A 27,865-nucleotide genomic window follows, 5' to 3' on the forward strand; every position below is an offset into this window, starting at 1 on the left:
GTTTCATGGTTCATTTCCAGTTCCTGAAGATGTTGACTATATGACATAATCATAGTTGAAGGGTCCAGTTCTGGAATATTTCTCCATGTTCTGCAGTGTTCAGCTGCTTGGGGAACTTAGCTATTAGACTAGGAGCCTCGAGGATGGAGTGAATCTTGGCCTCGCTGTAATCCCCACTGACTAGCTCAGCATTTAGGACAAGCTCAAAAATGTTTGTCGAGTGAATAAACAACCCTGCATGTTAAAGGAGACCCTCCTCAGACTCACTCGTATCACCTTAAGATTATTTTTCCTGTCTCGTGAGAACAAACGGTGTTAATAAACAGCAATCATTGTGTCACATGTGGGCGTATAAGGGGCATATATGTGCCTCTCTCCCCAAAGGTAAACTACTCAGTGGAACAGCAGGGGCATGATAAGCTCGTAAATGCCCTTGTTGACAGTCTCTCTTTAGACATCATGTTTACTTGCCATGTTGTGTTCCTGTTAGAGAACAAAGAGAAATTTGCCCTTTGGTGACTGAATGAGGTCAAAGCTTTACAAACAGTGTCACCAAGGGCTGACAGTTTCTACCCCGTGGATGTAATACAAGTGAGCAGATCACTGCCATCCTTGGAAATATTTGCTCAAATACACCCACAAACCATGGCTGTGGGCTGTAGGCAAACGCCTCTGTCTGCCCCCAGACCAGCTGAGCACGGCAGCTCGGGACCTCACAACTGTTTGGATGTTGAAAGGAACCCCTGCTTTGGTGGAAAGCAAGAACCAGTGCCAGTAAACTTTATCTCTAACGGGAATGAAGGGGCACTAAAACCGTTTGGTCTGGCTTTGTGTCTTGGTCTCTTGAATTTCCTGTCTCATTGCAACTGCAAGTTGCAGAGTGAGGCCTGGCTCAGAGAAGCTATTCCTAAACTGTGAAAAGTTCTCTTGGCTGTCAGGGTCACGGCCAAGCCAGAGAGGCTGCTACCAACTGGGAGAGGCACATCATTAGACAAATGCCATGACCTGGTATGAGGGGGAAAGATAGAAATCAACATCCAGTGGTCTGAAGGACAGCCTAATGGACAATAAATATTTGACCAGCTCCATCCATCTGTATGGAATGCCACCTTATCACCCTCTCTAGCAAATTGTTTTCTTTCTTTCTTTCTTTCTTTTTCTTTTTCTTTTTTTAACTCCAGCCCCCTGATTCTTCCACAGTACAGGAGGAAAAACACTTGTGTCACTTCACTAGTGAGCTCTGTGCACACAGTAGGTCCTAGATAATGTTAATTCTCTTCTTTGTTTTCCTCCCCTTTCATTGAAATAAGCCTGCTCATCTCTCTCTACTGGGTAAAAATTCTTCCCCCACCCTAAGACAAAAGTCAGATAGGAAGACAGTGTAGGTGATCCTATTTTAGACAGTCATCAGCTTTTTCTTTTTTTTTTAACTAAGCCTTGCAGAGCGACAGGGTCAGTCCCTCTCTTGGCCTGTAGGAGAGGCCAGTGGCCCCCAAGTCAGACGTTTCTATTTTCAGCTCCCCAAGTCCAGAGAGTGGTAACCTCCGCCTGGGCGAGGGCCGAGCTGCTAACCCGCCAGCAGCACGGGCCTGCAGCCGCTCTCTGCACTTCCATTTCCATAAATTTCCATCAAATTTGTGCTGAGTCATAGCCCCCCATGCAGAAGAAATGAAATACATTATCAATAAGTACAACAAATTTGAATAATCTGAGAGCAGCCTGACTTTCCCTGTCTCTTTTCCATTTAACTGCTTCCTTGGGCTACAGCTCACTCCACTCTCCCCCCATGGGCCAGGGCTGGATTTACCCCCATCCACTGCTGTGTCCAAAGTTTTCCGCTCTTCTCTTGTGGGGTTTTTTGTTTTTTGTTTTTTTAATACATATATACATTCTTTTTTATATTCTTTTCCATTATGGCTCATCCCAGGACATTGAATATAGTTCCCTGAGCTATACAGCAGGACCTTGTTGTCTATCCATTCTATATGCAATAGTTTGCATCTACTAACCCCAAACTCCAGTCCATCCCTCCGCCACGCCCCTTGGCAACCACAGATCTGTTCTCTGTGTCTGTGAGTCTCTTTCTGCTTGGTAGATAGGTTCATTTGTGCCATATTTTAGATTCCACATACAAGTGATATCATATGGTATTTGTCTTTCTCTTTCTGACTGACTTCACTTAGTATGATCATCCGTAATTGATTTCTCTAGTTGATTTTTTGGCCTCTTATCCTGAGCGCAAGCCCCGCGTCCCCCTCTGCCTCTCCTTTTCTTCCTTTTCTTCTCCAGCTCAGGGCCCTTTCCTCCTGACATCTTCCTCCCCCTTATCGGGACCCTTCCACAGGTAGAGAAAAAAGCTGCCCGTCTGCCTCCGCCCGTCCCCAGCCTCCTGCCCGCAACGCGCCATTCAATCACGCTTTGCTCCTTCCGGGGATGGCAATTGCGGGTCCCAGGCCTGACAGGCCATCCTCAGCCCCACTCAGTCATTTGGAGCACCTCAGAGGAGATTCAGCGGGGAGTGGAACTTCCTTCCACCCGCTGCTGCCCGGCTGATTGGCAGCCAGCTGGGCTGAGGGGCAGGGAGGGGAGGAGTAGCATGCAACTGATGGTTTGCTGCTGGGCAGGGAGGGCTTGGTGACGGCACAGAGACAGGCCAGGAGTTCAGGGGGCTAAGAGACAGAGAATGCTCTGAGTCAGGAACCCGGCCAGAATCCCCTGTCTCTCTGTCTGGTGTCTGGCTGCAGGACCTGGTAGGGAAATGATGGATGAGGCCCTTTGCAGAGTGTCCCCAGGTAGGGGAAAAGAAGGGAAGGGAAGAGGCTTATCTTTTACAGAATTGAGGCCAGTGGCACAGGGGACCTCGGGTCTCAGGGCTCTGCAGGAGGCCTGACTGCAGTGCACACTGGGACCTGCATTTCCCTGCCCTGGGTTAAAGTCACGAACAAAGGAAGCCATTTAGCAACCGGGTCATGGGGACTCCTGGCAGGACCTGTCAAAATGGCCCTCCCTTGACAAGAGAAAGAATTGAGGATCTTGGCTCATATAGAGCTAATTAATATATACATTACACATACACATACACATACACACACACACACACACACACACACACACACACATACCACTATAAACCACAGTCATTAAGAATCATTTTCTTCCCAGGCTCATCAGACTGGGTTTCCTAATTCAGGCAGGAGAAAAGTGACTGGAGAAATGAGTGGACATGAATATTGCCCCCAGTTGTACAGTTCAGAGAAAAGCTGAGCCAAGAATCTCTACTGGAGATTTGCTCAGTTTCCTTTAATGAGAATGCTGACATTTTGGCTTGGGCGGCCAGAATTTGAACTGAAAATGCTGTCTGGAGAAGTTGTATCAAAAGCTTTAGGGCTTTCCCGTGTGTCTGGGGCTGCTGAAACTTGGCCAAAGTTATCTTACAAGTCAATAGAGAACCCGTAAGGAGAGGCTACGTTTCTAACAATAACTTCAAGCCATCCTTTCTTTCCCAGTCTCTCCAGAGATTTGTTTTGTTTTGTTTTCATCAGTATCTGCTAGTTCAATTTCTTAGATTAAGCTATTTTGGAGTTTCCATATCTAAAACCCTCCCAAACTTTTGAAAGTTTAAAGCATCGCTCAAAAGCACCTAAGCACTTTCTTCTAACTACACGTGCAAATAAATAAATATTGATAGAATTGGCCCTGGAGCTCTGAATATATATATGGGAAAATTTGGGTCCCTAGAGATTTGTCAGAGAGTTAAGGGGATGTGAAAATAGAGGCTGAAAACAATGTTTTAACAGTTAGTGCCAGGGTAGCAAATTTAAGACCAGGGCCCCTGGTTTTAAACTGGTCCCATGCAAATGGACTGTGGGATGGAACATTTAATGTACTGCTTTTATCAGAGGTGAGGACAGTTGATGAGCAGTTTTATTTTTTCCTTTGAAAAATGTAAACCACAATATTATTAGCTTTCTTTTTGTCAGCCTGGGCTGCTGTCGATGAGGTGTCTCGAGGCCTTCTGGTATAGGTGCCTGAAAGCTTAAACTGCGTTTAATTATTATTATTACTCAATGTCAGGCTACATAAATGAAAAGAGATAAAAAAGAATCGCTCACAGCTACATTGCCTTGGTTTGTGATTTCATCACATCTCACAAGCCAAGCAGGTTCAGAACGCTGGCACTTGGGGCATGAAACCTCTAAGGGAAACCCAGGCAACTGGAGATGCCGTTTCAACTGAGTTGAAAGTTTCTCCACATACTGGGGAGGGTAGAGGCTTGCCGCTCTTTGATTTTCCTCCCCAGTTTTATTTTTAAACACCTTAATAACTGGCTGACTTACTTCAGAGAAGGAAAGCAAGTAGGCGCAGTAAAGTCGCCCAGAGAGTTGTCGTAAAGGTACATGATCCCTCACGTGAAGATTCCCTGGCTCCCAACAGCTTGCTGATTTCCCGCTGCCTGAAATACCAGTGAAGGCTCCAAAGCCACAGCAGTACTGAAAGCCTCAGCTAAACATAGTAACTAGAAGGAGTGGGCTGCTTTCCCACCTGAATGCCAGCCGAGAGCAAGGCGCAGACCTCGAGGCAGTGGAAAGCAGATGGACCAAGTTATGCCCACTCTTCCTAAAGTCTATCTCATTGACAGGTTGGAATGAAACCAGATGGTTTGCCAGAGGGCAATATATTGGCAGACAGTACCTTTCTTCTTAGCATGAGACATCGATCAGGCTGTTAGGAACAAGTGTTTGGTGCTGAGTTAACCCTAGACATTCAACTCAGGGATGACCTTCTTTCCACCCTCTTGGATTACAAAGAATGGATTAGGTGGCCCAGTTGGTCAGAATACCAGAAGCATTAGCTGTATTCTAGCCTCTTCTTTTTCTCTTGTTCCCTAGAGCACTTGTTTGCAAAACTTTAATGGTAAGGCTTGCAAATCCTCTAGGACAGGGACCATGGTCTGCAATGTCATTGAATGTGTTCAGGATGAGTACAGGATTTGTACACAACAGGCACTGAATAAAAGTGCTACCTACTACGGGCTTCCCTGGTAGCGCAGTTGTTGAGAGTCCGCCTGCCAATGCGGGGGACACGGGTTTGTGCCCCAGTCCGGGAAGATCCCACATGCCGCGGAGCAGCTAGGTCCATGAGCCATGGCCACTGAGCCTGCGCGTCCGGAGCCTGTGCTCCGCAACGGAAGAGGCCACAACAGTGAGAGGTCCGCGTACCGCAAAAAAAAAAAAAAAAAAAAAAAAGTGCTACCTACTAGACTGGCTCCTTCCTGTAGCCCCTGGTCTGCCAGAATCTGCTGTAGAATCTTCTTTAGATGAGGACCCAACAGGTCATGATGCCAGGGTTGCCAGAGAGAGTTCAGGCCATCCAGGCTCCTCATCAGTGGTGTCACCACTTATATCAGTTATCTATTGTTATATAGTAAACCACCCCAAAACTTACGGGCTTAAAACGACAACAGCTTATCTAGCACGTGCTCTGTAGGTCAGCAAATTGGGCAGGGCTCAGCTGGGTAGTTCTTCTGCTGACCTCAGCTGGACTAACGCAGGCATCTGTGGCCACTGGGGGCCAGTGGCCTCACTCATATGTGGCAGTTGGCTGGTTGTTGGCCATGAGTCCTTCATCATCCAGCAAGCTCTTCTGGGCTTGTTTCTATGGTGGTGATCACAGGTTCCTAAGAGCGTAAGCAAGAATAAGCCCTACTGCACAGGTATTTTACAAGCCTCTTTGTGTAGCACACTTGCAAACACCACGTTAGCCAGAGCAAGTCACATGGGTGAGCCTAGAGTCAAAGACAGTGGCTGAGACATGGGAATTATTGACACCATTTTGCAAACAGCCAATAAAACAAGGCCAACAACAGAATGCAATATTTCCAACTCCCAGGGGTAATACTTCATTTTTCAGGTTTCCAAGAGGCTGGGAAGTGTCTGTAGGAGCTAGGAGTCCTGGTTGAGTCTCTGTTTCTCCACCTTTTCTGATAAATGGAGGTAACATCCATCCTGCAGGATTGATTCAGGATCAACAGGGACTAAAACAAATAGATGTTGGCTGCGATGTGTCCACAACTAAAATGGGTTCACAACTTCTCAACCTACATGCTCATCTCTACAGGCAGCGCTCCTGCAAGTATGGAAAGCTCACTACTGGCAGTGGTTCAGGACAGGATTTTAGGTGACTGGGGAGAACCACCTTGAATAATATTGACTCATGTGTGAAGATTCCCCTGTCCTCTGTAATGTAATTCCCTTTTAGCCCTTCCTCTTAGGAGAAAGTCTCAGCTTGATGCTAATATGTCTTCAACACCTCTCTTGACCCATGTTAAGCATCACACTCAGACCTTTCGGTCCTATTTAGAATTCATTACCGTTTTATTTTCGATGTTTTTATTTATGACAGCTGATAATTTAAGAAATAGAAATAAACATTAGTAGCTTTAAAAACCATGTTAAATATGTAATAACATGTGGTTCATTCATCCATAGGTTCAACAAATATTTGTAGGGCACCTACTGTGTGCCAGGCCCTGTACCCAACATTCATCCGAGAGGGAAGCAACCCCCTGCCCAGGTGGGGCTTACATTCTACTGGTGAGAGCCGCGATAGCGGTCAGGGAATGGCTGGATTGGGGGATTTACTTCTGGTGGGGGACGCCGAGCCGCCTCCCGCCGGGAGAGCAGTAATCCTGCGGTCAGGACCTCGGCCGCCACGAGCGCGGGGTCCGGGGGCTGCGCGGGGCCCGGGCGCTTCGTGGCGCGGTCCTAGGCCGGCTCGGCTGCGGCTGCGGCCCGGCACCGACCGCGGCTCCTCCTCCCCTTCCTCCCGCGGAGGCTGACGTTGAGTCAACAGCGCGGGCGGCCGCAGGAGGCGGCGGCGCGGCGGCTCGGAGGCGCCGGGCCCTCTCGGGGCCGCGCGGGGCCCGGGTGGAGGCGGCGGCGGCGCGGCGGCTCGGAAGAGGCCGCAGAGGAGGAGGGCGGCGTCCATGAGGCCGGCCCGTGCCTGGAGGAGGAGGCCATGAACGGCGACCGGACCGAGAGCGACTGGCAGGGGCTGGTGAGCGAGGTGAGGCCGAGGCGCCGGCCGGGCGGGATGGGCCGGGCCGAGCGGTCGCCAGCCCCGAGCCCGCGCCCCCCGGGTGGCCGAGCCGGGCGGGGACTCGCGGGGGGGCGCGCACCCCGCAGCCTCGGCTGGCTGTTCTCACGCGCCCCGCCAGGTGCACCGTTCCTCCCGCCCTTTGCGGTCTGCGCGGGCGCCACTTTCTTCTACGCCAGCTGGTGCCAGCCTTTGGGGAGGGGCCTTCCCTCCGGGCAGGGCTGGGCACTGGATTGGCGAGAGGAGCGCGGGGATCCGGGAGTGGGAGCCAAGCCCCACCTGCCTTCTCGGTTGCCGCTGTTTTTGGAGCCAAGCGATTGGACGCCCAGTGCTGAAGCGGAAAGGTGGTGCCAGGGGGAAATCCGGGTCCTGGGGCCACGGCCGGGCCAGGTGGAATCGCCTGCAGCGGAGGTTTGGGGGGGAGGGGAGTTCCATAGGGTCCTCCATAGCCTTCGTTCATTCAGTTATTCAATTAAGTCAACACGTTTACCGTGGGCCTTCTGTGTGTAAGGTGGCCTGCCGTTTATCAAAGGAGTGAAACACTGGTGCAGAAGTCATTCGATCTGTGGAAGCGGAGAATACCGTACCCTCCCCCACGGCCCAACGATTTTGTCAGAAACATCCCTGGGGTCGGCTTTTGGACTCCTATGCTATTCCCTCTTCAGCCCACCCTAAGAATGGTTTGGCCTGGGAGGGGCTGCCTGACTTCTCCAGGTGAGAGAGAGTGCTGGTGTCTCCCTCTCACAGGTAAGTTGTTCGTCCTGACTTACCACCATTTGTGATGGTGGTTAGCCACTTACCCAGCTGTGCTGACCGCGCCCCGGAAATTCTCCATTCTCTCCCTCCTGAGAACCATCCCCATCCGCATCCCCATCCCCAAGGCCAGCTTGGGCCCCGTTTTCTTACTTCTGTACGCACAATGCAGGGTGTAATGGTTTGCTGGCTTCCTTCCCATGTTGGGTGCTGGAAGGGAAACGTTGTACCGTCTTTCTCCTTTAACCATTTCCTGGGCCCCCAGGTCAGTCTGATAACAGTACTTAATGTTCAGTGTATGCAAAGCATTGTATTTCTGAAGAGGAATGGACTGTCATAGCTTCTCCCCAAGTTTAGTTTGTTCCCTCTTGATCTGTATGTAATAACTGGACAGTATTATGATATGTTGTCATGCAGCCTGTCCCCATCTCCTCTGTCAGGCTTTATGTTAAGATCCTCTGGGGATCTTTTCTCTTGGCTCGTCAAGAATCATACCCAGTGGTCAAGGAAGCTGGAGGTGGTTCTTCGTGGAAGTCCGGTGCTGGGCTGTGAAATAGCAGAATGTTCACTACTCCAGCAAATACTTGTCGAATGCCTATTAGGAGTCAGGTACATTGCTCGGTATTTGGGATACAATGGCCAAGAAGACAGATGACCCCTTCTGCCCTCAAAGAACTCCTGAAGCATATGGTATAGTGTGGAAGGAGAGTCACACCATAAACACTAAGAGAATCCTAAAGGGTGGACTGGGAAGGATGGGAAACCAAAGAAGGAAGTTCTTATTGGCATGGCTGTCCCTGGACCGAGGGTGCCTCTGTCTTGCCCTGACCACACAGTATTGCAGTCTAATGGTCTCCTCACTAGGCTGTGTATTTTATTTGGCTTTGTTCCAGGTGCCTACACGCTGAGCTCCACACACAGCAGGTGCTCAAAAAATGCTTGTAGAATAAGTCAAGATCCGGATATGGGTCTTTCCAGAGTTGTCCTGCCTATCCCAGCTCTGTATCTCCGGAGTAATGCTGTCTTGCCTTCAGACATTCATTAAAGCTTAGGACGCAGAGGGCACACAGCTCGGGGCTGTGGGATGTGAAAATGAATGCAAGGTGCTTCCCACCTTCATAATAGCTAACGGCCATTCCTCAAGTCCATCCTTCATATTTAACATTTACACAGCCTCATACTCACAATGGTATAAGGTGGGAATTATTTCTTATTTTACAGTAAGGAAGCTGTAGCCCAAACATGCTAAGGAACTCACTCAGAGCCTCACATCTGGAGGGGGCAGAACTTGAACCCTGGTGCCTGACTCCAGAGCTTGGGATCATTAGGCCACACTTTGTATCTTAATCACCAGTTCATCTGTGTGTATCTTCCCCTAGACAGCAGATTCTCAAAGGGAGGGGTCTAGGTCTTATTAACCTTTGAATCCTCAGCAACTGGATCATTGTTGCTCAGAGTATGATTTACAGATCATCAGAGTCATTTTGGGAGCAAAGAGTACAAAGAGTCACTTGGCATTTGGGGGAAAAAAATGCAAGTTTCTGGGTCTCTCCCCAAACCTACAATAGTGCACTGAATTGTGTTCTTCCCCCCATGGATACATCTAAGTCCTAACGTCCCAGTAGCTATAATAAGACCTTATTTGGAAACAGGGTCTTTGCAGATATAATCAAGCTAAGGATCTCAAAATGAGATCATCCTGGATTTAGGATGGGCCCTAAATCTAATGATCAGTGTTCTTATGAGAAAGTAAAGATAGATTTGAGACGCAGAGATACAAGGGAGAAGGCTATGGGGAAGCAGAGACACGCAGAGAGGAAGTCCACATGAAGAGGCAGAAACTGGAGATGGGCAGCGACAGCCAAGGGATGCCAAGGGCTGATGCCGGCAGCCACCAGAAGCTGGGAGAGGCTTGGGATAGATTCTCCCTCAGAGCCTCCGGAAGGAACCAGTCCTGCTGACACTTTGATTTTGGACTTCTGGCCTCCACAACTGCGAGAAAATAAATTTCTGTGTTATAAGCCACCCAGTTTGTAGTGATTTGCTGTGGCAACCACAGGAAACGAATTACCTTACTTCATGAAAGTGCCTAGGAGTGTAGCCCCAAATCTGCTTTTGTCACAAAGAGAGCTCACCAGGGGATTCGCCTGCACGCTCAAGTTCAGCTGCCTGGGCTTCCGTGGGCGTGGAGAAATCGTGTGGGCCCTAGGCAAGTAGGATTCAAGGAAGAGAATGGTCCGTGGCTAGTGGCGTTTGAAAGTGACTTTGGAAGCCAGTGGAAGGAACTGGGGAAGGCATCACCACACATGTGACCTGGGTCAAATGGGCCCCAGTCTGTTTCTACAGAAGTCCCCGGTTCTACCTCCCACCCTGGGTCCACACTCCATTGCCCTTCCTGCCCAGAACCCTGTGCTCTCTTTCAATCAGTTTGCTTCCTGGCTTGCCTCTAGGAAGCAGTTTTCATTTAAATGATCCTATAGAGATCAGTTTTATTTTCATAGTTTTAGCATAACAAGCTGAAATTACAGCCTTCTCTCAGGCCCTGAAGTAAACACGGCCATGCATGTAAAAGGAGTGTGGCTTCTGTTCTATTCTGGAAATTAAATGTCTGGGGAGGGGGAAGCATTCTTCTCATCACCACCTGAGGTGATCTTTCAAATCAGGGGGACATCTTGAAATGCAGTCGTGCAGACAATCCGTAACTTTATTTCTAAGATAAAAATCCTGGTCATCTCTCAGCTTACTGCCCTATGATAAACCATGACTAATTCAGTTTCACTATTTGAATTTTGGTTAATTAATTAGATAGCAATCAGTCCTGTATTCCTTGAGCATGCTGTATGCATTGAGTAGGAGGCAGATATAGAAGATGGTTAAGCCTGGGCCTCTGCCCAAAGTAGAGCCGCTGACATTTGGGGAGGGAAGCTGAACAGGCTTGCGGTCTGAGCCTGTGGATAAGGGCGCAGCTTTGGGTCTCGTTTGTTGACTGAGAACTGAGAGTAAGTCTTGGCTCTACTTCTTTCTCGGTGCAAAACCCAACCCAAGCAGGTTCAGCTCAAAGGGAATTTATCAGCTGATATTGTGGGTTGAATTGTGTCCCTGAAAAGATATGTTCAAGTCCTAACCTCCTCCCCCCAATACCTGTGAATATAACCCTATTTGGAAACAGGATCTTGCAGATGTTCTCAAGATGAGGTCATTTGAGTGGGTTCCTAATCCAATGACCAGTGTCGTTATGAGAAGAGGGAAATTTGGATGCAGAGGTGCACAAAGGGAAGACGATGTGAAGACACAGAGGAAAGAAGGCTGGGTGATGACAGAGGCAGAGATTGGAGTTATGCTACCACAAGCCAAGGAAAGCCAAAGATTGCTGGCAGCTACCAGAAGCTAGGAGGAGGCAAGGAAGGGTCTTCCCCTAGAGTCTTATTAGGGATCCTGGCCCTATCGACACTGATTTTGAACCTCTGACCTCCAGGACTATCAGAAATTAATTTCTATTGTTTCAAGCCACCCAGTTTATGCAGTTTGTTACAGCAGCCTCTAGCAAACTAACACAGCTGCCATGACTAATCATTCCCAGATAGGGGTGGTGTGGGGCACAGCTGGATTCAGTGCTCAAACAGATGCTTTCTCTCCATCTTTGGCTCTGCTTGGGGCCTGACTTCAGTCTCAGCCTCCCACCCTCTCAAGCTCAAGTCCAGAGGGGAAGACAAACTCTTTTGCAGGAGACCCCATAGAACCCCAGGAATCACTCCCTTTGCACCCACTTAGATCCCTCACCTGCCCTGGAAGAAGTTACTCAGGAGCATAGTGACCTGTCTCAGGCCTGCAGTTGTGCACGGGGCCCTGCCCAGGCCACATGGACTGAGAGTGGGTTAGCGGGGTGGGAACAATTGCCAGAAGAAGGGGAATGGATGTTGAGAGAATCACCGTGCCGTGCAACTCCTCGGAGCCTCATTTTTCTCATCTTTAAACAGGATCATAAAGCACCTACTCATAGGTGCTCTAATTGTGAGGATCCAGTGAAATCATGCTCGTTAGTGTTTCGCTGTCTGCCTGGCAAGCAGTAAATGTTCAGCAAACATTAGTACAGTGAGGGTGGAGCTCAGGGCACAAACTCAGGTGTTCACAAACTGAAAACTTTCTTTTGCTGTAACACCTTAATTATGATTACAAACTCCCATTGTAAGGCAGGGGGGGCAACGTAATCTGGATTGGAATCACACCTCTGCCTGAACTTGTATTTGAGTTCTAGGGGTGGTGAGTAGTACTCAGCCACTGGCAGGGGTGATGGGGTAGGGGGCACACAACTGGTCTGGGCTATTTTTGTTTAGCCACACTCTCCTCATTTCTGTCTAGCATCTGGTCATTGGTCACTGTCAGTCACTGTTGTGTCTGCCCTTGTTGCCCTCTTCTGGCCCTTTGGTGTCTGTACCAGACCCATGCTACTTTGGGTGAATGAAGAACAAGGTGATATACTGCTACTTCACTACTCTGGGCATGGGGGGCTTTGCTCCCTTGCCCAAGGTGGGGGAATTCAGTCATGTTCTGCTGTCTCTGAATCACTCCTGAGCTGAGGGAAACTTTGAGAAACCATGGTGCAATTTTCTGCATAGACACACCACACCACACCAGGCTGGGTCCAGGGAATTGGGGATTATTTTTTACCTCCTAAGAAAGAAGGGTATATTTGTTAGGGTAAAGTCAGCCACTTAACAAAGATACCTACTCCCAAAATATATTGGTTTCAGTGAGGTAGATATTTAGGTCTCTTTCGTGTCATAGTGTGGTGATCCAGGCTGGGAGAGCAGCCCTGCTCCATGAGTCATTTAAGAACCCAGGTTTCTCCCATCTTGTTTCTCTACTGTTTCTTATGGGATGGTCCTCAACTGTACAGTTAAAGCTAGGTTGTTGCCATGTTTTGTCCCAGCCCATGGAAAGGGGAAAGAGGGAAAGGGGAAGTCCAGGGCAAAGGGCTTTTCTTTCATTAGGGATGACTAGAGAGCTATACTTATCACTTCTTGCATCCCATTTGTTTGAGTGTAGTCACATGGCCACATGTAGCTGCAAGGGAGGCTAGGAAATGTCATCTTAAGCTGGGTATGCCCAACTTAAATTTGGGAGGGTTCTATTAAAAAGTTAGAAAGGTATACAGGACAGGAAAAACACAAACTTATAAAAGGAAAAAAAGGATAAATTGGACTTTATCAAAATAAAAAATGTCTGCTCTTTGAAAGACTCTGTTAAAAAAAAAGAAAAGACAAGCCACAGATAAGAAATTTTGTGCAGAACACATATCTTATATCCAGAATATACAGAGAACTCGCATAACACAATAGTAAGAAAACAATCTAATTTTAAAAATGGGCAAAAGAGTTAAATAGACACTTCACTAAAGAAGAGATTCAGATGGTAAATAAGCACATGAACAGATACCCAGCAGCATCAGCCATCAGGAAAATGTAAGTTAAAGCCACAATAGGATGCCACAACATAACTGTTAGAATGGAAAAACAGACACAGAAATAAAAAATGGGAAAACCAAGTTCCGATAAGGATGCAGAGTGACTGGAAGTCTCCTACGTTGCTAGAGGAATATAAAATGGTACAACCACTTTTGAAAACAGTTTTATAAGTTCTCATAAAGTCAAACCTACACTAAACCCAACAACCCAGCAATCCTGCTCATAGGTGTTGACCCAAGAGAAACGAAGACACGTGTCCACACAAAATCCTGTATGTGAATGTTTATAGCAGTTTTATTTATAATTGCTGAAAACTGGAAACACAACAGTGTCCACTAACTGGCAAGTGGTTAAATTGCTACATCCACATCATAGAATCCTGCTTAGCGTTAAGGTGGAACAGACTACTGATGCATGCAAAAACACGTGAAGTGAAAGAAGGCAGAGACTCAAATGCACTGACTGTAAGATTCCACTTATATGAAATTCTTGAAAAAGCACAACGAAAAGGACAGAAAAACCAATCAGTGGTTGCCAGAGCCTGGAGTGACTGAACAGATTGACTGCAGGGGAATACTAGGGAGCTTTTTAGAGTGATGGACATAGTCCATGCCTTGATTGAGTTGATGGCTACATGATTGTATAAGTTTGTTAAAATCCATAGATCTGTACACTTCAAAAGGGTGATTTTTTTTCTCTATGTAAATTATACCTCAATAAACTTAAGTCTTTAAAAAGGGGCAGAATGGATATTGAAGACAGTCATTGCTATAGAGAGCTTTACTCTTTACCTCTCTGATTCCCCAACTCATCAGGTTTCCGTCACAACTAGCCACGCCCCCTACATCTCAGTCCCACAGTCCTTACTCCACTCTCCTGACACCAGGCTGATTAGTGTTCATTCTTAGACACTCACTGATAACCAGGCTCTCTTTCCTTGCACTCTGTCTGCCTTTTCCTCACATTTGGAGATCTTTTCTAGTCTTTTGGAGAGTCGTGGGGGAGGGAGTTACGGGGAGACTCTTCTTTGCTCTGGTATCTTCTGGTGAAGGACAAGGCCTTCAAAACTGAAAAGCCAGTCACTTTGCTACCAGTGTTCTGCTGAGCACTCTCTTCCTTGGAGAAGGCAAAATGTCTGGCTTTTAAAAAGGAGAGGGGGACTTCCCTGGTGGAGCAGTGGTTAAGAATCCACTCGCCAATGCAGGGCACATGGGTTCGAGCCCTGGTCCGGGAAGATCCCACATGCCATGGAGCAACTAAGCCTGTGCACCACAACTACTGAGCCTGCACTCTAGAGCCTGCGAGCCACAACTACTGAGCCTGCGTGCCACAACTACTGAAGCCCGTGTGCCTAGAGCCTGTGCTCTGCAACAACAGAAGCCACTGCAATGAGAAGCCTGCACACTGCAATGAAGGGTAGCCCCCGCTCTTTACAGCTAGAGAAAGCCCGCACACAGCAACGAAGACCCAACACAGCCAAAAGTAACATAAATAAATTTATTTTAATAAATTAATAAATAAATAAAAAATGGAGAGGGATATGTGGAGAGAAACAGGGTAGGAGTTATAGGAATTTGAGGCAAGGTAAATAGAGTACCATTTAATATTTCAAAGCATTATTCACATTCATAATATTAAATGAAAAAACAGTGCAAAATAATGAACAATATATCTTAGATACATATATAGGCAGTTGGTGAAGCTGAAGAAGTGGGGAAAAGCTTCTTAGAAGAAGTAGAACTTGAACTAGGTCCCTCCATTTTGGCTGAAGAGGGCATGGTGGTGGTGACAGGAAGCAGGCCTGAGCACTGGACTTGTGGTTGGCCTTTGAGGAAATGCTCCAGATAAAGCCTGAAACTAGTGGGTTGAGGTATAGCAGAAATGGAGGTTGGATAGCCAGGGTAGACCAGATGGTGAACAACTTCAAAAGCAAGACAGAAGGGTGTACTCTAATGTAGCTGGTAATAGCCTCTGAAAGCTTTTTTAGCTAGAGTGTAAGTTGATGAAAATACTTGGGAAAGATTCATTTCCACTGAACTCAGTAATCACTGAGCCTTTGTCATTCACAAGGCACTGTGCCAGGCAGCGGGAATATAAAGACAAATTTGGTAGCTCTCCCAGGAATCAGGGAAAGACAAGTGAAGATGAGCTACCGGTAATCTAGTCTTTTCTGTCACCATCAATATTCCCAATTACCCCTGTTGCACCTAGGTCATACCATTTATCATATGGTTCTTTGATTAACCCTTGACTTGTCTCTCTCTCCACTGGGCCCAAAAGATCTTGAACTCCTTGAGGGTAGGGACCATATGTTATTAATTTGTGACCTTAACACTTCACACTGTACCTTGCCCTTTGTAGGTACTCAGTGAGTGTAGAATATGTGAATGCTTGAATATTTGAATAAATGAAGTGATAAGGAGTTATGGCATCAGTGGAGAGAGAGAAAAAGGGATGGCTATGAGACAGATTTTAAAGGAAGACCCATACAGGATTTCATAGCCAATTGGATCGGGAAGATGCAACAGTATGAGTCCAAGATGACCCTCGAAGTGTGGCTAGAGAGTGGTGGTGATGGGTCTGACAGAGGATTGTGGGGGTGACTGAGTCTGGTGAGAAGAGGACAAGTTCTGCTTAGAGCTCTGCATTGTTCAGAGTTTCCTAGGAGTGCTTGAACTCTTGCGAGGCCAGCTTAGTGCTTCCTGGGAACATTTTTGATGAGCAGCTATCCTCATAGTGGCAGGCTAATTTTAGAGTAAGTTTATTAAAATTAGCATGTGGGGGAAAGTGAGCACAACTGCTATTTTTAACTAATGGGATTCATGTTCTCTCCTGTGCAGGGAAATTCGCATATGTGCTTCTAAAATTGACAATTGCTACTCTTATCATGTTAAAAAAATTAATTTAGTGACTTTCACATTGAATAAAATACATTGGCTGAAGATAAGAAGAGGACTTTGGCTAGTCCCTGAATGAAAATGACCAGAGTGAGCAACGTTTCTTACCCACTGCCTGGTTTTCCACCAATAAAACCATAGCGGGGCTTTGGGTACCTCCTGGCAGAGGACTTTGCTTAGTTGAGAGTCTGCATCTCTTTCTGGTCCTTCAGGTAAAATGGCACCAGTGGTAGGGGACACCTGGTCCCCAAGGAACACAAACCTTTGGCAGATTTTTTATTTTGAAGTCTTCTCATTTTCATTTCACTTCTTCTAGGCTACCCTGTTTCCGTTATCTTACGGTATTTTTATCGTAATGAACATCTTAAGTTTGTTCAAAATATCAGATCTTCTTCAAGCCAATATACCTTCTATACGACTAGCCTATTAAACTACCTTGAAAAAGACACTTCACCAGGACCTCTTACTCAGAAGCCTTCAGTGGCTCCCCATTACTGGGTATTCAAGGCCTGCCCCAAGCTGGCCTATCTTTCTAGCCTTATGCCTCATTTTCCCTCATCAATTGGTTGTTCCAGCCAAACTGATCTGTTCCACATTCTGGCTTCTACTTTATTATCCTGACCTCATCTGGGTGGGCCTTCCACTTCTTCCCTGACCACAGCCTTTACCAGTCCGTCAAGATGGAATAGACACCAACATCCTTCATAAAATCATCCGTGACCACCCAAGCTTGAAGTGAGCTCTTCATCCTGTTGCCTTATGTAGCGTAGCTTACAAACCACTCACGTAGAACTTACATGCTCCCTGAGAAAGGAAAGGACCTTCTCTGTGTGTGGATCTTAACTCCTACACAAATTAGTGAGCTCCTAAGAGGAGGGACCGTGACCACCTGTGTTGGGGTAGGAGACAGGAGTTCTAGAATGATGAGGCTTCATGCTGTGACTCAAGAGGTGCAGGACCTGAGTGAGGATACTGAGAGAACATCCCCCAGATGACCTAGTTCTGGCCCATTTGCAGGGCCTCGACTTTGATTTCACATTCTCATTTATGGGAAGAGAATCTTGGACATGCCTGCCCACCTATAGTTTATTAGTGACAGACACACAGGTGGGGGGTCAGTGATGTCAGGATGGATCCATCACTGTGATAGGCTGGTCGGTTGGCCTGAAAGAAGAATGAAACACAGCCCGGAGGTATTTCAGTGGGACGGGTGGATAGCAAAGAAGGTCAACTATGTTGTGTTGTGTTGCACACAGCTATGTTGTGTGCGAAGCCTTGAGCTTTGCAGGGAAGCTCACTTGGATTGGGGGATTGAGGAAGGTTCTTGATGAGGGTAGCACTTGGGCCAGGAAGGTTAGGCAGGATCTCTGCAAGTGGAAGTGTAAAGGAAAGGTGTTCTAGGCAGAAGGAATGGAGATAGCAAAAGTGCAGAGTTGGCAAAATACAGGGCTTGTTTGGGAAGTCCCAGATGTGTTTCTCTGATTGGAGACACACAGTGGGGCATCAGCTGATGATTGTTAGGCTGACCTTGAATGCCGGGTTAGCTGTCTAGAGAGTGCTGGGGTCCTGAGTGGCCTTCATTCTAGAGGCAACTCAAAGGGCATGACTGTACGCTTTGAACAGGGAGAAGTTGCCTGGGGATGAGGGCTGAGCAGGACCCGGGAGGCCCCCTGTACCTGCGCCTGTCCCTCTGTGCCCTTGTCCTCATCCACTCTCAACCCACCTGAGCCTGCCTTCCACCCCATTTTTACTCCTGAAAATGCTCTTGCCAAGGCCACCCAAGACCAGCCTCCTACTTGCCACATACGGCGGTCTTTCTTCAGTCCTCTACCTACTTGACACCTGGCTGTGCAGCCTCTGACACTCCTCTGTTCTCCCCCTACACACTGGGCTTTGTATTCCTCCACAGGGCTACTGGACGTGTCCCCCAGGCACCTCGCACTCAGCGTACCCTGAACTGAATTTACCCTCCCTCTACCTTCAGCCCTTCCCATCTCTCTTCCCTTCTTCTATCCCATATCAGTGAATGACATCACTATGGAATCTTCCTTGATTCTTCTTCCCAACTTACCCCACACCCATCTAATTGTCTACAAAGATCCATATTTTCTGCTTCGGTACAAGTCCTTAATAAGGGCTCTGTGTCACCTTTTCTACTATCCCACCGTGGCCCAGGTTCTCATCCACTCTTCCCAGACTATCTGCATAAAGACCCTCTAAGATCTTCTTTATTCCCTGCAGTTACTTGAGTTGTCATTCCAAGCGCTGAAATGATTTACCGCTCCTTTGCCTAAATCCCCCGATGGCTTTCCAGGGCCCGCAGAGTGAAAGCCACTCCTCAGGTGGCCTCCAAGGGCCTGCTCTCTCCTCATCTTCAGTAACTCCTATGTACCCCTTATGCTACCACCTCCCTCACGCTCTATAGCATTCCTGTTACCAGATCATTCCGTACCCTGAGACATCTCTAAGCCTTTGCTTATGTCCAAAGATGAGCTCCTACTCACACTTTACAGGCCAGCTCAAATGGCATAGCCTCCACTTGGGTTTCGTGCCTCTTGTGGGTCTCAAGAGATTGGGAAGTGGATGGTATATTTCAGTTGGGAAGACAGTGTGGGGCTTTGTGAGCAGGTATGGCAACTGGGGTTCCTGAGGAGGAGGGACCTTCAGAGGGGTGGGTGGTCACCCATGTCTAGCACAGTGCCTGGCACATGATCCTTGGCAGGCACTTGTGGAAGAAAGGAAGGGAAGGAGGGAAGGAATGAAGAGAAGGAAACAAAGAAGGAAAAACAGTTCACCTTGCCATTTTCAACATTCTCTTTGAAGCCAGCCCTACTCACCTGCCAGTGTGCCCCACTTCCAGTGTCTCCCCGGGATGACCATGGCTGTGAAGGAGCTGGGAGTGAGTGTCCACATGACCTGGCAGATGCCTGGTGTCCCGGGTGGCTTCTTGGAGTCCCGAGCAGCTTCCTTCCTCAGGCAGCAGTGGGTTATGTAAGTCATCAAGCTCCACCACTACATAGCTACACGGTCTTGGGCAAATCACCTTACTGTCCAGACCTCAGTTTCTCTGGACTTTATACAATGAAGATAACAATACCTGCCTTGTGTCTCTCATCTAAGACGAGGATAAAGTGAGATGATGTACGTGAAAGTGTGTTTTAAAGTCCCCCACCCTCTACAGCTGAGGGGGTGGTTCTGTCCTTGCCTGGGCTTTAGGAAGAGGCTTCCCAGGGCTTCAGGGACGGTTCAGCCGAGGGAGGTGATGTGTCAGCTGCTGCTGTCAACATGATGCCATTGAAAATTCATATTGATGAAGTGCAGATTGACGTACCTGCTTGCTCTGCCATCTGTAGACCCCACGACCAAGGAGATATTGGAGGTGGCAGCGATGGGACTCCCTTTTATTTAAGCCAGCTCCAATTTGCTTTTTAATTTGCTCCAGACTGGTGAATGCTGTCAGGGTCAATCTGTAACCTTTTCTGCTTTCCCAACAGTCTCCAGCTTTTCCAGACCTTCTAATGTGTTTGCAGACTGCTCGATCAATTCCTGGGCAACTTCCATCCCATGGCCTCTTCTGCGCTCACCTTATTCACCTTGTGACTTTGCACCCTTCTCACTCTCCCTCAGTCCAGTCTCCTGGTGACCACTCTACCTTCCTCATTTGTTGGGGTTTTGAATAAGCCTCGTATTCAGCTGATTTCAGTGCCCAAGACCCAGCACTTGCTCACAAAGAGCCAGCAGTCAGCTCCCCACCCTGGATTCTTGCAGGTGCCTCCTCATCAGCCTCCCTGTCTCCTGCATCTCTTTCTGCCTTTCCTTCCAGTCCATCCCTGCCTGGTCAAGGGTCTGGAAGCAGGACTGTGATCCTGACCTTCCTCGCTCAAAGCCCTCCACGGCCCTATTGGCTCTGCCTTTGGCTCGGACTCCACTGTCATTTAAGGCCTTTCTTACTTTCACCCAGACCAAACGTTCCAGCCTTATTTTGCATTTCTCCTTTTCACATGTCCTGTGTTCCTGGCAAACAGAACCACTTTGGGGTCTTTGCTGGAAGCCTGTGTTTCCATGCGCCTGGCCTTTGCTCAAGCTGTGCCCTCTGCCAGGAACTCTTGTTCTCTCACTTCTCCTCACTCTTCTTTCAAGGCTTCGTCATGACCACCTTGACCCCCAACTGAAAGGTCTCTTGCCTTCTGCAATCCCAAGCATCTAGACATACCTCTGTGACCAGCGTCTCCCGGGTTGCCTCACGTTGGAATTATTTATGTACGTCTTGCCTCCAGCCTGGAGTCACTCAACGCAGGATGGGTAGATTCATTTTTTAATTTCCCACTGTGCCCAGAACAATGTGCTGCATGTAACGAACAAACATGAAAGAGATGACAACCCCACTGGATTCTCAGCTAATACTTGAATTGAAAAACTGCTGAATTAAAACAAGGACATCTCTTTTTTTTTTTTGGCAGAACAATATTCTTATCTCTTTTTCTCCCCCAAGTCTCCTTATCCCCATTTGATCTTATAGGCCTTCTGACTCTCAAAATATAGATTGTGATCTTTTAAAGGTAGTAAGTCAAATCTCCTTTTAATAAGCTCTAAGGGATTTATGAATTTACTAGAAGTCAAGTCCCTCCCACTCTCCCTCCCACCTTCCCTTCTTTTCCTTCCTTTCTTCCAAACTGGAATTTTATTCTATTAGCTATATTGCTTGAAAAGAGTCAGGCAGAAGCTGCGGGTGGGAAATCGTTTGGTTATAAAGAGCTACTTTCTGTAATGGACTCTGACCTGTACTATAGTGTGTCTGAACAGATGCCAGCCTTTAACTCTGCTCTGGACTAGAATTTAAGTTTGTTCCAAGGTTATTTGCCACCCATGGTTGACTCTCATGCAAAGAAATTGTGCGATTATTTTTTTTTTTTTGGTCCCTATGGCCATCTTCTCATCATGAGCAGTAACAAATAAAAATAATTCCTTACATTTGTCTTCCCTCCACTGATATTTAAGATGATTAACTATGTCCCAGGCACTTTGCTAAAAGTTGGGGTACAAAATGCAACACGATGTTGTCACCTTCCTCTGTATTCCTTAATCAATTTCTTATAACTACTTTACCAGTTAGAATGAGCAGGGGGTAGTGTCTTTATAGATGAAGAGATGGAAATTCAGAGTGTTTATGAAATATTCAGAAATTCAGAGTCCTTTTTTATGGTCACTCAAAAAGAAGAAAGTGTGTGGAGCTAGGCTTTTAAACTTGAAGGTTAGAAGGTTTTCCTTCTGGGAGCCTTGGGTTCAGACCCTCTGTACACTCACGTCCGCTGACCTAGCTCTAAGCCTAAAAACCTGAGCTGAAAAAGAGCCTTTTGGGGTCTGGTTCCAGACTCCTGCCATGACTTCAATTTCAGTTGGAAGTTGAGCAAAAGTGGTGTCAGGAGACCTGCAGTCATAACCACATCCTGAATGATGGGCAGGACACCACCTCTGTGCTGTGGGTGGAAGGCAGGTGTGCCAGGTGACCCAGCCCTGTCCAAGCACCGGCTCCGTGGAAGTGAGGGACTCCAGCCTTCCACCCCTGCCTGTTCACCCCCATCACAGAGTGTCCTCATCGCAGCAGTGAGTCCCTGCCCTTGATGACCTGAATCTGTGAAGGAGGAAAGGTTGGGGAAGAAAACTGAGTGGCTGAAGGTATTATTGATGCCTAGAGATGATAAAACCTTGTGTCGTGGTGGATGTAACTTTAAATATCCAAGTAATCTGAGTTCACTGCACCCCTCCACGCCAGATTTGGAAAATATAGATACGTGATATGGGGGTTACCATTTGTCAGGGATCCAGGCACCTTCTGTCTCTCTACTCTATCACTCCATTCCAAGAGTGAGTACTGCCTATGTTTTCTTCTAGAAGTGTTGTGGTTTCAGGTCTTATACTTAAGTCTTTAATCCATTTTGAATTTATTTTGCATATGGTGAGAGGAAGTAGTCCAGTTTGATTCTTTTGCATGTAGTTGTCCAGTTTCCCCAACACCCTTTATTGAACAGGCTGTCTTTTCTCCATTGTAAATTCTTGCCTCCTTTATTATAGATTAACTGCCCATATAAGTGTGGGTTCATTTCTGGGCTGTCTATTCTGTTCCATTGACCTATGTGTCTGTTTTTGTGCCAGTACCATATAGTTTTGATGATGTAGCTTTGTACTATAGTTTTTTTTTTGTTTTTTGTTTTTTTGCATTACGCGGGCCTCTCACTGTTGTGGCCTCTCCCGTTGCGGAGCACAGGCTCTGGACGCGCAGGCTCAGCGGCCATGGCTCACGGGCCTAGCCGCTCCGCGGCATGTGGGATCTTCCTGGACCGGGGCACGAACCCGTGTCCCCTGCATCGGCAGGCGGACTCTCAACCACTGCACCACCAGGGAAGTCCTGTACTATAGTTTGAAATCACCTTTGTTCTTTCTCAAGATTGTTTTGGCTATTCAGGGTCTTTTGTGTTTCCATACAAATTTTAGAATTGTCCTAGTTCTGTGAAAAATGCCATTAGTATTTTGGTAGGGCTTGCATTGAATCTGTAGATTGCTTTGGGTAGTATAGTCATTTTAACAGTGTTAATTCTTCCAATCCATGAACACGGTCTATCTTTCCATCCATTTGTGTTGTCTCCAGTTTCTTTCATCAGTGTCTTACAGGTTTCCAAGTACAGGTTTTTTACCTCCTTATTTAGATTTATTCCCAGGTATTTTATTAGTTTTGATGAGATTGTAAATGGGATTGTTTTATTAATTTCCTTCTGAAATTTCCTCAATATCAGTTGTTTGGCATATCAGTATATTATTTAGGATTAATTTTAATGTAATAGAAATAATAGTGTTTTAAATAAGATAGAATTATCTGTATTTCTCACTCACATTGTTGAAGGTCAGAGGGAACAAAAAGTGCCCACTGAATTGAGAATGCATCGGGAGACCAAAAAAAAAAAAAAATGAGGCAAACAATTCCATACAGTCAATGGATCAGTTTATTAAAGGGTAATTTACTCACAGGGTGGGATGGGGTAGGGGACAATGATCTGGAAGCATTCACAGATGCACCTGCACTGCCTAGGGGCCATGGGGACAATTTTATAGTTAAAGGGGTATTGGGATAGGTGCTGGGAAACAGGACGTGCATTTCTAAGTCAAGATTCATGAATGAGTAACTAGTCTCGTGGGCACAAGGAATACGTCAGTGAAGGTTTTCATCATTGTTTGGGGACTAACAGAGCGTAGAGGCCACCTGGTCCTAATGATTATTAAACAATATCTATTAACTATCAATACAAAGCCCTTGATGACAGAGAAGTGACTTACTGCACAGTACAGTCGTGGGTAGGGTCAGCAAAAGGACAGGAGAAACTTTAAAGGCCCAAGAGTGCCTCAGTTATGCTAACAGCCATACGCACACATGTACAATAAATTTGGAGGTAGACAGTTTGGGCTGATATGGCAGCTCACTGTTTGTCAGGGATCCAGGCACCTTCCATTTCTCTGCTCTGCTGCTCCATTCCAAGAGTGAGGTTTTCTATTTTGTGGACCATATATTTCAGGATGAGGAAGACATGCAAGAGTGTACCTCTCCCCTTAAGGCAGCAGTCCCCAACCTTTTTGGCACCAGGGACTGGTTTCGTGGAAGACAGTTTTTCCACGGACAGGGTTGGGGGGAGGATGGGTAGCAGCAGATGAAGCTTTGCTTGCTCGCCCACCACTCACCTCCTGCTCTGCAGTCAGGTTCCTAACAGGTGCGGACCGGTATGGGGGTTGGGGACCTCTCCCTTAAGGAAACTTCCCAGAAGTCCCAAAGGACACTTCTGCTTCCATCTTACTGACCAGCACTTTATATGTATATAGGGGATCATAGCAGTACCTGCCTTGTAGGGTCTCATGGTGAGGACAAATGAGCTAATGTGTGTAAAGTGCCTGGTACACCGTCACTGATAGAGGAGGGTCTGCCCTCTGTGTTTGACTGACGCTTCCATGGTCATATCTGGGTCTCAAGCTCAGGGTCTTACTCAGCATATCCGCTGCCCTCCATATACTTTTAGGTCTCTCTGCCTCTGAAATGTCATTGCCTTTTGGAGCGGTCAGCCCGATCATATATTTAGCAATTAGCAATTTGTTGCTGCTATCTGTGGTGATCCTGATTATCACTGAATTTTCTTTAGTGAAAGAGAAATGCCCAAACTTTGACATTACCTGCATCAGTGATGTCTTTGTGTCCTTCCCCAAGGAATATTTTGAGTGTCAGGTCTTAATTCTGTACTAGGAGAAGAGTAATCACTTTATTGTCATTTAAATGCTATCCTGAGGAATGGTGATGACAGAGGTAGTGGTGTTGGTGGACCAACTGACTGTCAAGGAAAGCAAGTACAGTTATACCCAATACTGCCTTGTGGCCCATTGGTGATTTGTAGCTAGTGAGGATTTTGCTATTTTCCCTGAAAGCCATAATTAACTCAGGTCGCCCACGGGAGCCTTTCACTTACATAATCAACTCATTTGCACAGTTATCAGCCAGAGAAACAGACCTGGACAGAGTCTTAAGAAGCATTTACAATTTAGTCCGGTCTCTGAAATCTCTGGTGATTCGAATCACCAGGATTGCACACCCACCCGTGTTCCAGAATGAATCTCCACCTCACTTTTTGCTGTGGGGCTGAGTTCTGAGCTGACTGTTCTTGTGGAGGAAAATTTCCCACTCATCAGTACCCCCTGGAGTTGGTGGAAAGGAAGTAAGAACAACAAAGATGAAGTTACTTTGAAGGAGCAAATTAACGGCTTTCAGAAAAATATGAGCAAGGTGTAGAGAGGGGGAAAAACAGCTCCGAGACACATGCTTCAGCTGGGGACACCTTCATCCTGTAGGCGGAAATTTGGGCCCAAGTGGCCCTTTAGCAATGACTCCATGGTTCTCATCCAGAAAGAACTGCTGGGGGACCTTAATGATCACGACTGGTGGAAATCTTGGCAGATGGTGGTAAGAGCTCTATTTACTTGGATAATTAAAATGGTGATGGATTTGCATGGCTGATTTCAAGATCTCTAGTTTGCAGATGACTGCCTTCTGGGGCAGACGGGGATGGAACACCTCCTTGCTTTAGAGCATCTGCACCTGACTCAAGCATCAGAGAGAAGGGAGCCAGGGAATAGTCCCACAAAACGCACCATCTTGAGTTGACTCTTCATCTTGAGTACTCTGGCCCTCTTATGGAGCTATTCATCCCAGCAGGGAGAAAATATTTTTCAGAGAGGCAAGGTCTGCTGACAAACTTAGGAATGGAGATTGTTTTCTTTCTTTGAATAGGGCAGACACAGTTCTCTTGATTCTTTTGATACTGTGATAATTAATAAGATTGATGCCTTTAGACTTTATTGAGTGCTTTTTTTTTTTTTTTTAACATGCATTGCCTTATAAAATCCTTAGACTCTTCTGTGAGAGAGGTAGTGCACTGCAACAGAAAGGACATGGGGCAGGCCTGTGTTCAAATCCCACCTTTGTCACTTACAGGCTGCACGCCTTTTTTTTAACCTCTTAGAGCCTCAGATTCTGTATGTGTAAAAGTGGGTAATGACATCTACCTTTTGGAGTTGTGATAAGGATTAATGATTTATACATGTGAAATGATGAATCATCGTTGGGCACTGAGTAGCTTCCATAAATGATGGTGGTTGTTGATATCATCATTTATAAAAGGGGAAACTGAAGCTCAGAGTGGGTGCGGGGCTTCCCATGGCCCAGTGGTAGGTGATGGCAGTGAAACCCACATTTCAGTCTAAATCCCACGTGCCACGTTGCTTCTATTAATGGCTCCTTTGTCTCTGTATCTCCCAAATTCCCTCTCCTTAAAGCATGGTCCAGGAATCAGTTCTAGTTCTGCAAACGCCACCACTTAGTCCTCTCAGCACCTCATATATAAAGTGACGATACGGCCACAGGTGTTTGGGGGCAGAGCTGAGAGGTTAAGAGCCGACAGATATGCAGGGGGGCGCCGTCTTGGGGAATGTTAGGGTTTTTTATGATTTCTTTTTTGAGACAAGGGGAAGTAGAGCCACAGCATTTTTACAACTTTGAAAGGCAGTTTGACCGAAATGTTGTCCATGCTTTGCTGGCTTTTTGCTGCCACCCAGCCCACAGGGGGAGGCCTCTGCAACTGAATCGAATTATTATCATATAATGACGTAACCAGCGAATCTATCATTACATTCCATATGTGACTGTTATATGTTATAATGGGTCATTGCATATGTGAGGGTTGGTGATGTGGGCTGTCACCTTCATCCAGCATATCCCAGGCTCTTGGCAACCTGGATGGAAAGGGGAGAGCCTCAGATGCACAGGGAATTTTTGTGCTCCATCCTGAGCACCCAGTCTCTGAAACGAACCAGAGTTGCATGCTCCACCCTCAGCATCTCGGCCCGAGGCAAGGTCGGATCAGCCTGGCACAGGGGGGAGAGCAAATTCACTCCAGGCAAGCGATGATTTTTTAAAAACATATGCTCTCTTCAGCAAATGGGAAGGGGTTTCCTAGCTCGCATCCGGCCAACTATAAGGAAACCCAATCTTCTTCCCTTGCTTCTTTCTCATCTTTATCGGCCTGAAAAGAAAAAGAATACACTCCTTGGAGAGTGAGAAATAGGCAGAGGGAGGAAAGGAGAACTAACAGGAGTGAAAAGGTTGAAAGAGATATTCAGGCAAACCTTGGTTATTCAAGACTGCAGTTAACCAAGACTGTCAGTGAATTTCACATACCCCCCAGCTACAATGGTTCACATTATAAACTCTTCCAATTACCTGAAATCTCACTTAACTTAAATCTCAGCATATCCCCCGGGGCATTCAAATAATCAAAGTTTGCCAGTCGAAAGTAATACCAGAGAGGGGAAACTGCCACGGTGACTCTGACAAAGGTAGATCATAAAAAAATTTTTAAAAATTTTGAAAAATAAAAAGTCTTCTTAGAGAAGAGCATTAGAATCATTAGGTTACAAACTTGAAATTGCTGAAATGTTATCTGAAAGTCTCACAAGCGAATGCAGATTTAGAAGAAGGCTGTGTAATGCTCAGGTTGCTGTACAGTTGGAGACAGGAGATAGGCATGGACAGGAAAGACTCGCACGAAGGCACCAGCGGGTTAGCGGTGCGTGGCTGGGATCGCCGCAGCTGGAGGACTTCAGCCAAGTGGACATCAGCGTATGGTAGGCCCCAAATGGCATGTACCCTGTAGATGCCCAAACTTGGTCTGGTGGAGTTTTAAGTATACACACGTGTATCTGCAGGTCACAGTCCTGTATTCTATCTAGAACAGTGATTCTGCAAGACTTCAAAGAATAAAGGTGGTGGAGTATATGCCCAGATGATGTAGGGAAGTGCTCATTTGAAGTGATAAAAATGAGGTTAAATACAAACACCATTTTGATAATTCTATAGGAGCTATCCTGTGCCCTCTCCGTACACATCGAGTTTATATAAAACTGGACTTTTTTCCCCCAAACGTGGTGCTAAAATGGGATTTAGAGATTTAAGCTTAATAAAAATTGATGGCTATCTTGCTAAAAATATATATTATAAATATCTATAAATAAATTTATAGATAATATGTATTTAAATATTTTTCAGTTTCATGGAAACTGAAATTCATT

General features: G+C 46.6%; 1 protein-coding gene across 1 annotated transcript in view; it reads left to right on the forward strand.

The window, feature by feature from the left end:
- The first annotated feature begins 6,886 nt into the window (after positions 1 to 6,886).
- The window catches only part of CCDC149 (coiled-coil domain containing 149), a 105,484-nt gene continuing 84,505 nt past the window's right edge, over positions 6,887 to 27,865 (forward strand). Inside the window, 1 exon segment of the mRNA XM_024119364.3 lies at positions 6,887 to 7,065. Coding sequence (XP_023975132.2) covers positions 7,018 to 7,065 — 48 coding nt within the window. The 5' untranslated portion in view covers positions 6,887 to 7,017.

Source organism: Physeter macrocephalus, chromosome 7, assembly GCF_002837175.3.
Source record: "Physeter macrocephalus isolate SW-GA chromosome 7, ASM283717v5, whole genome shotgun sequence".
NCBI classification, from domain to species: domain Eukaryota; kingdom Metazoa; phylum Chordata; class Mammalia; order Artiodactyla; family Physeteridae; genus Physeter; species Physeter macrocephalus.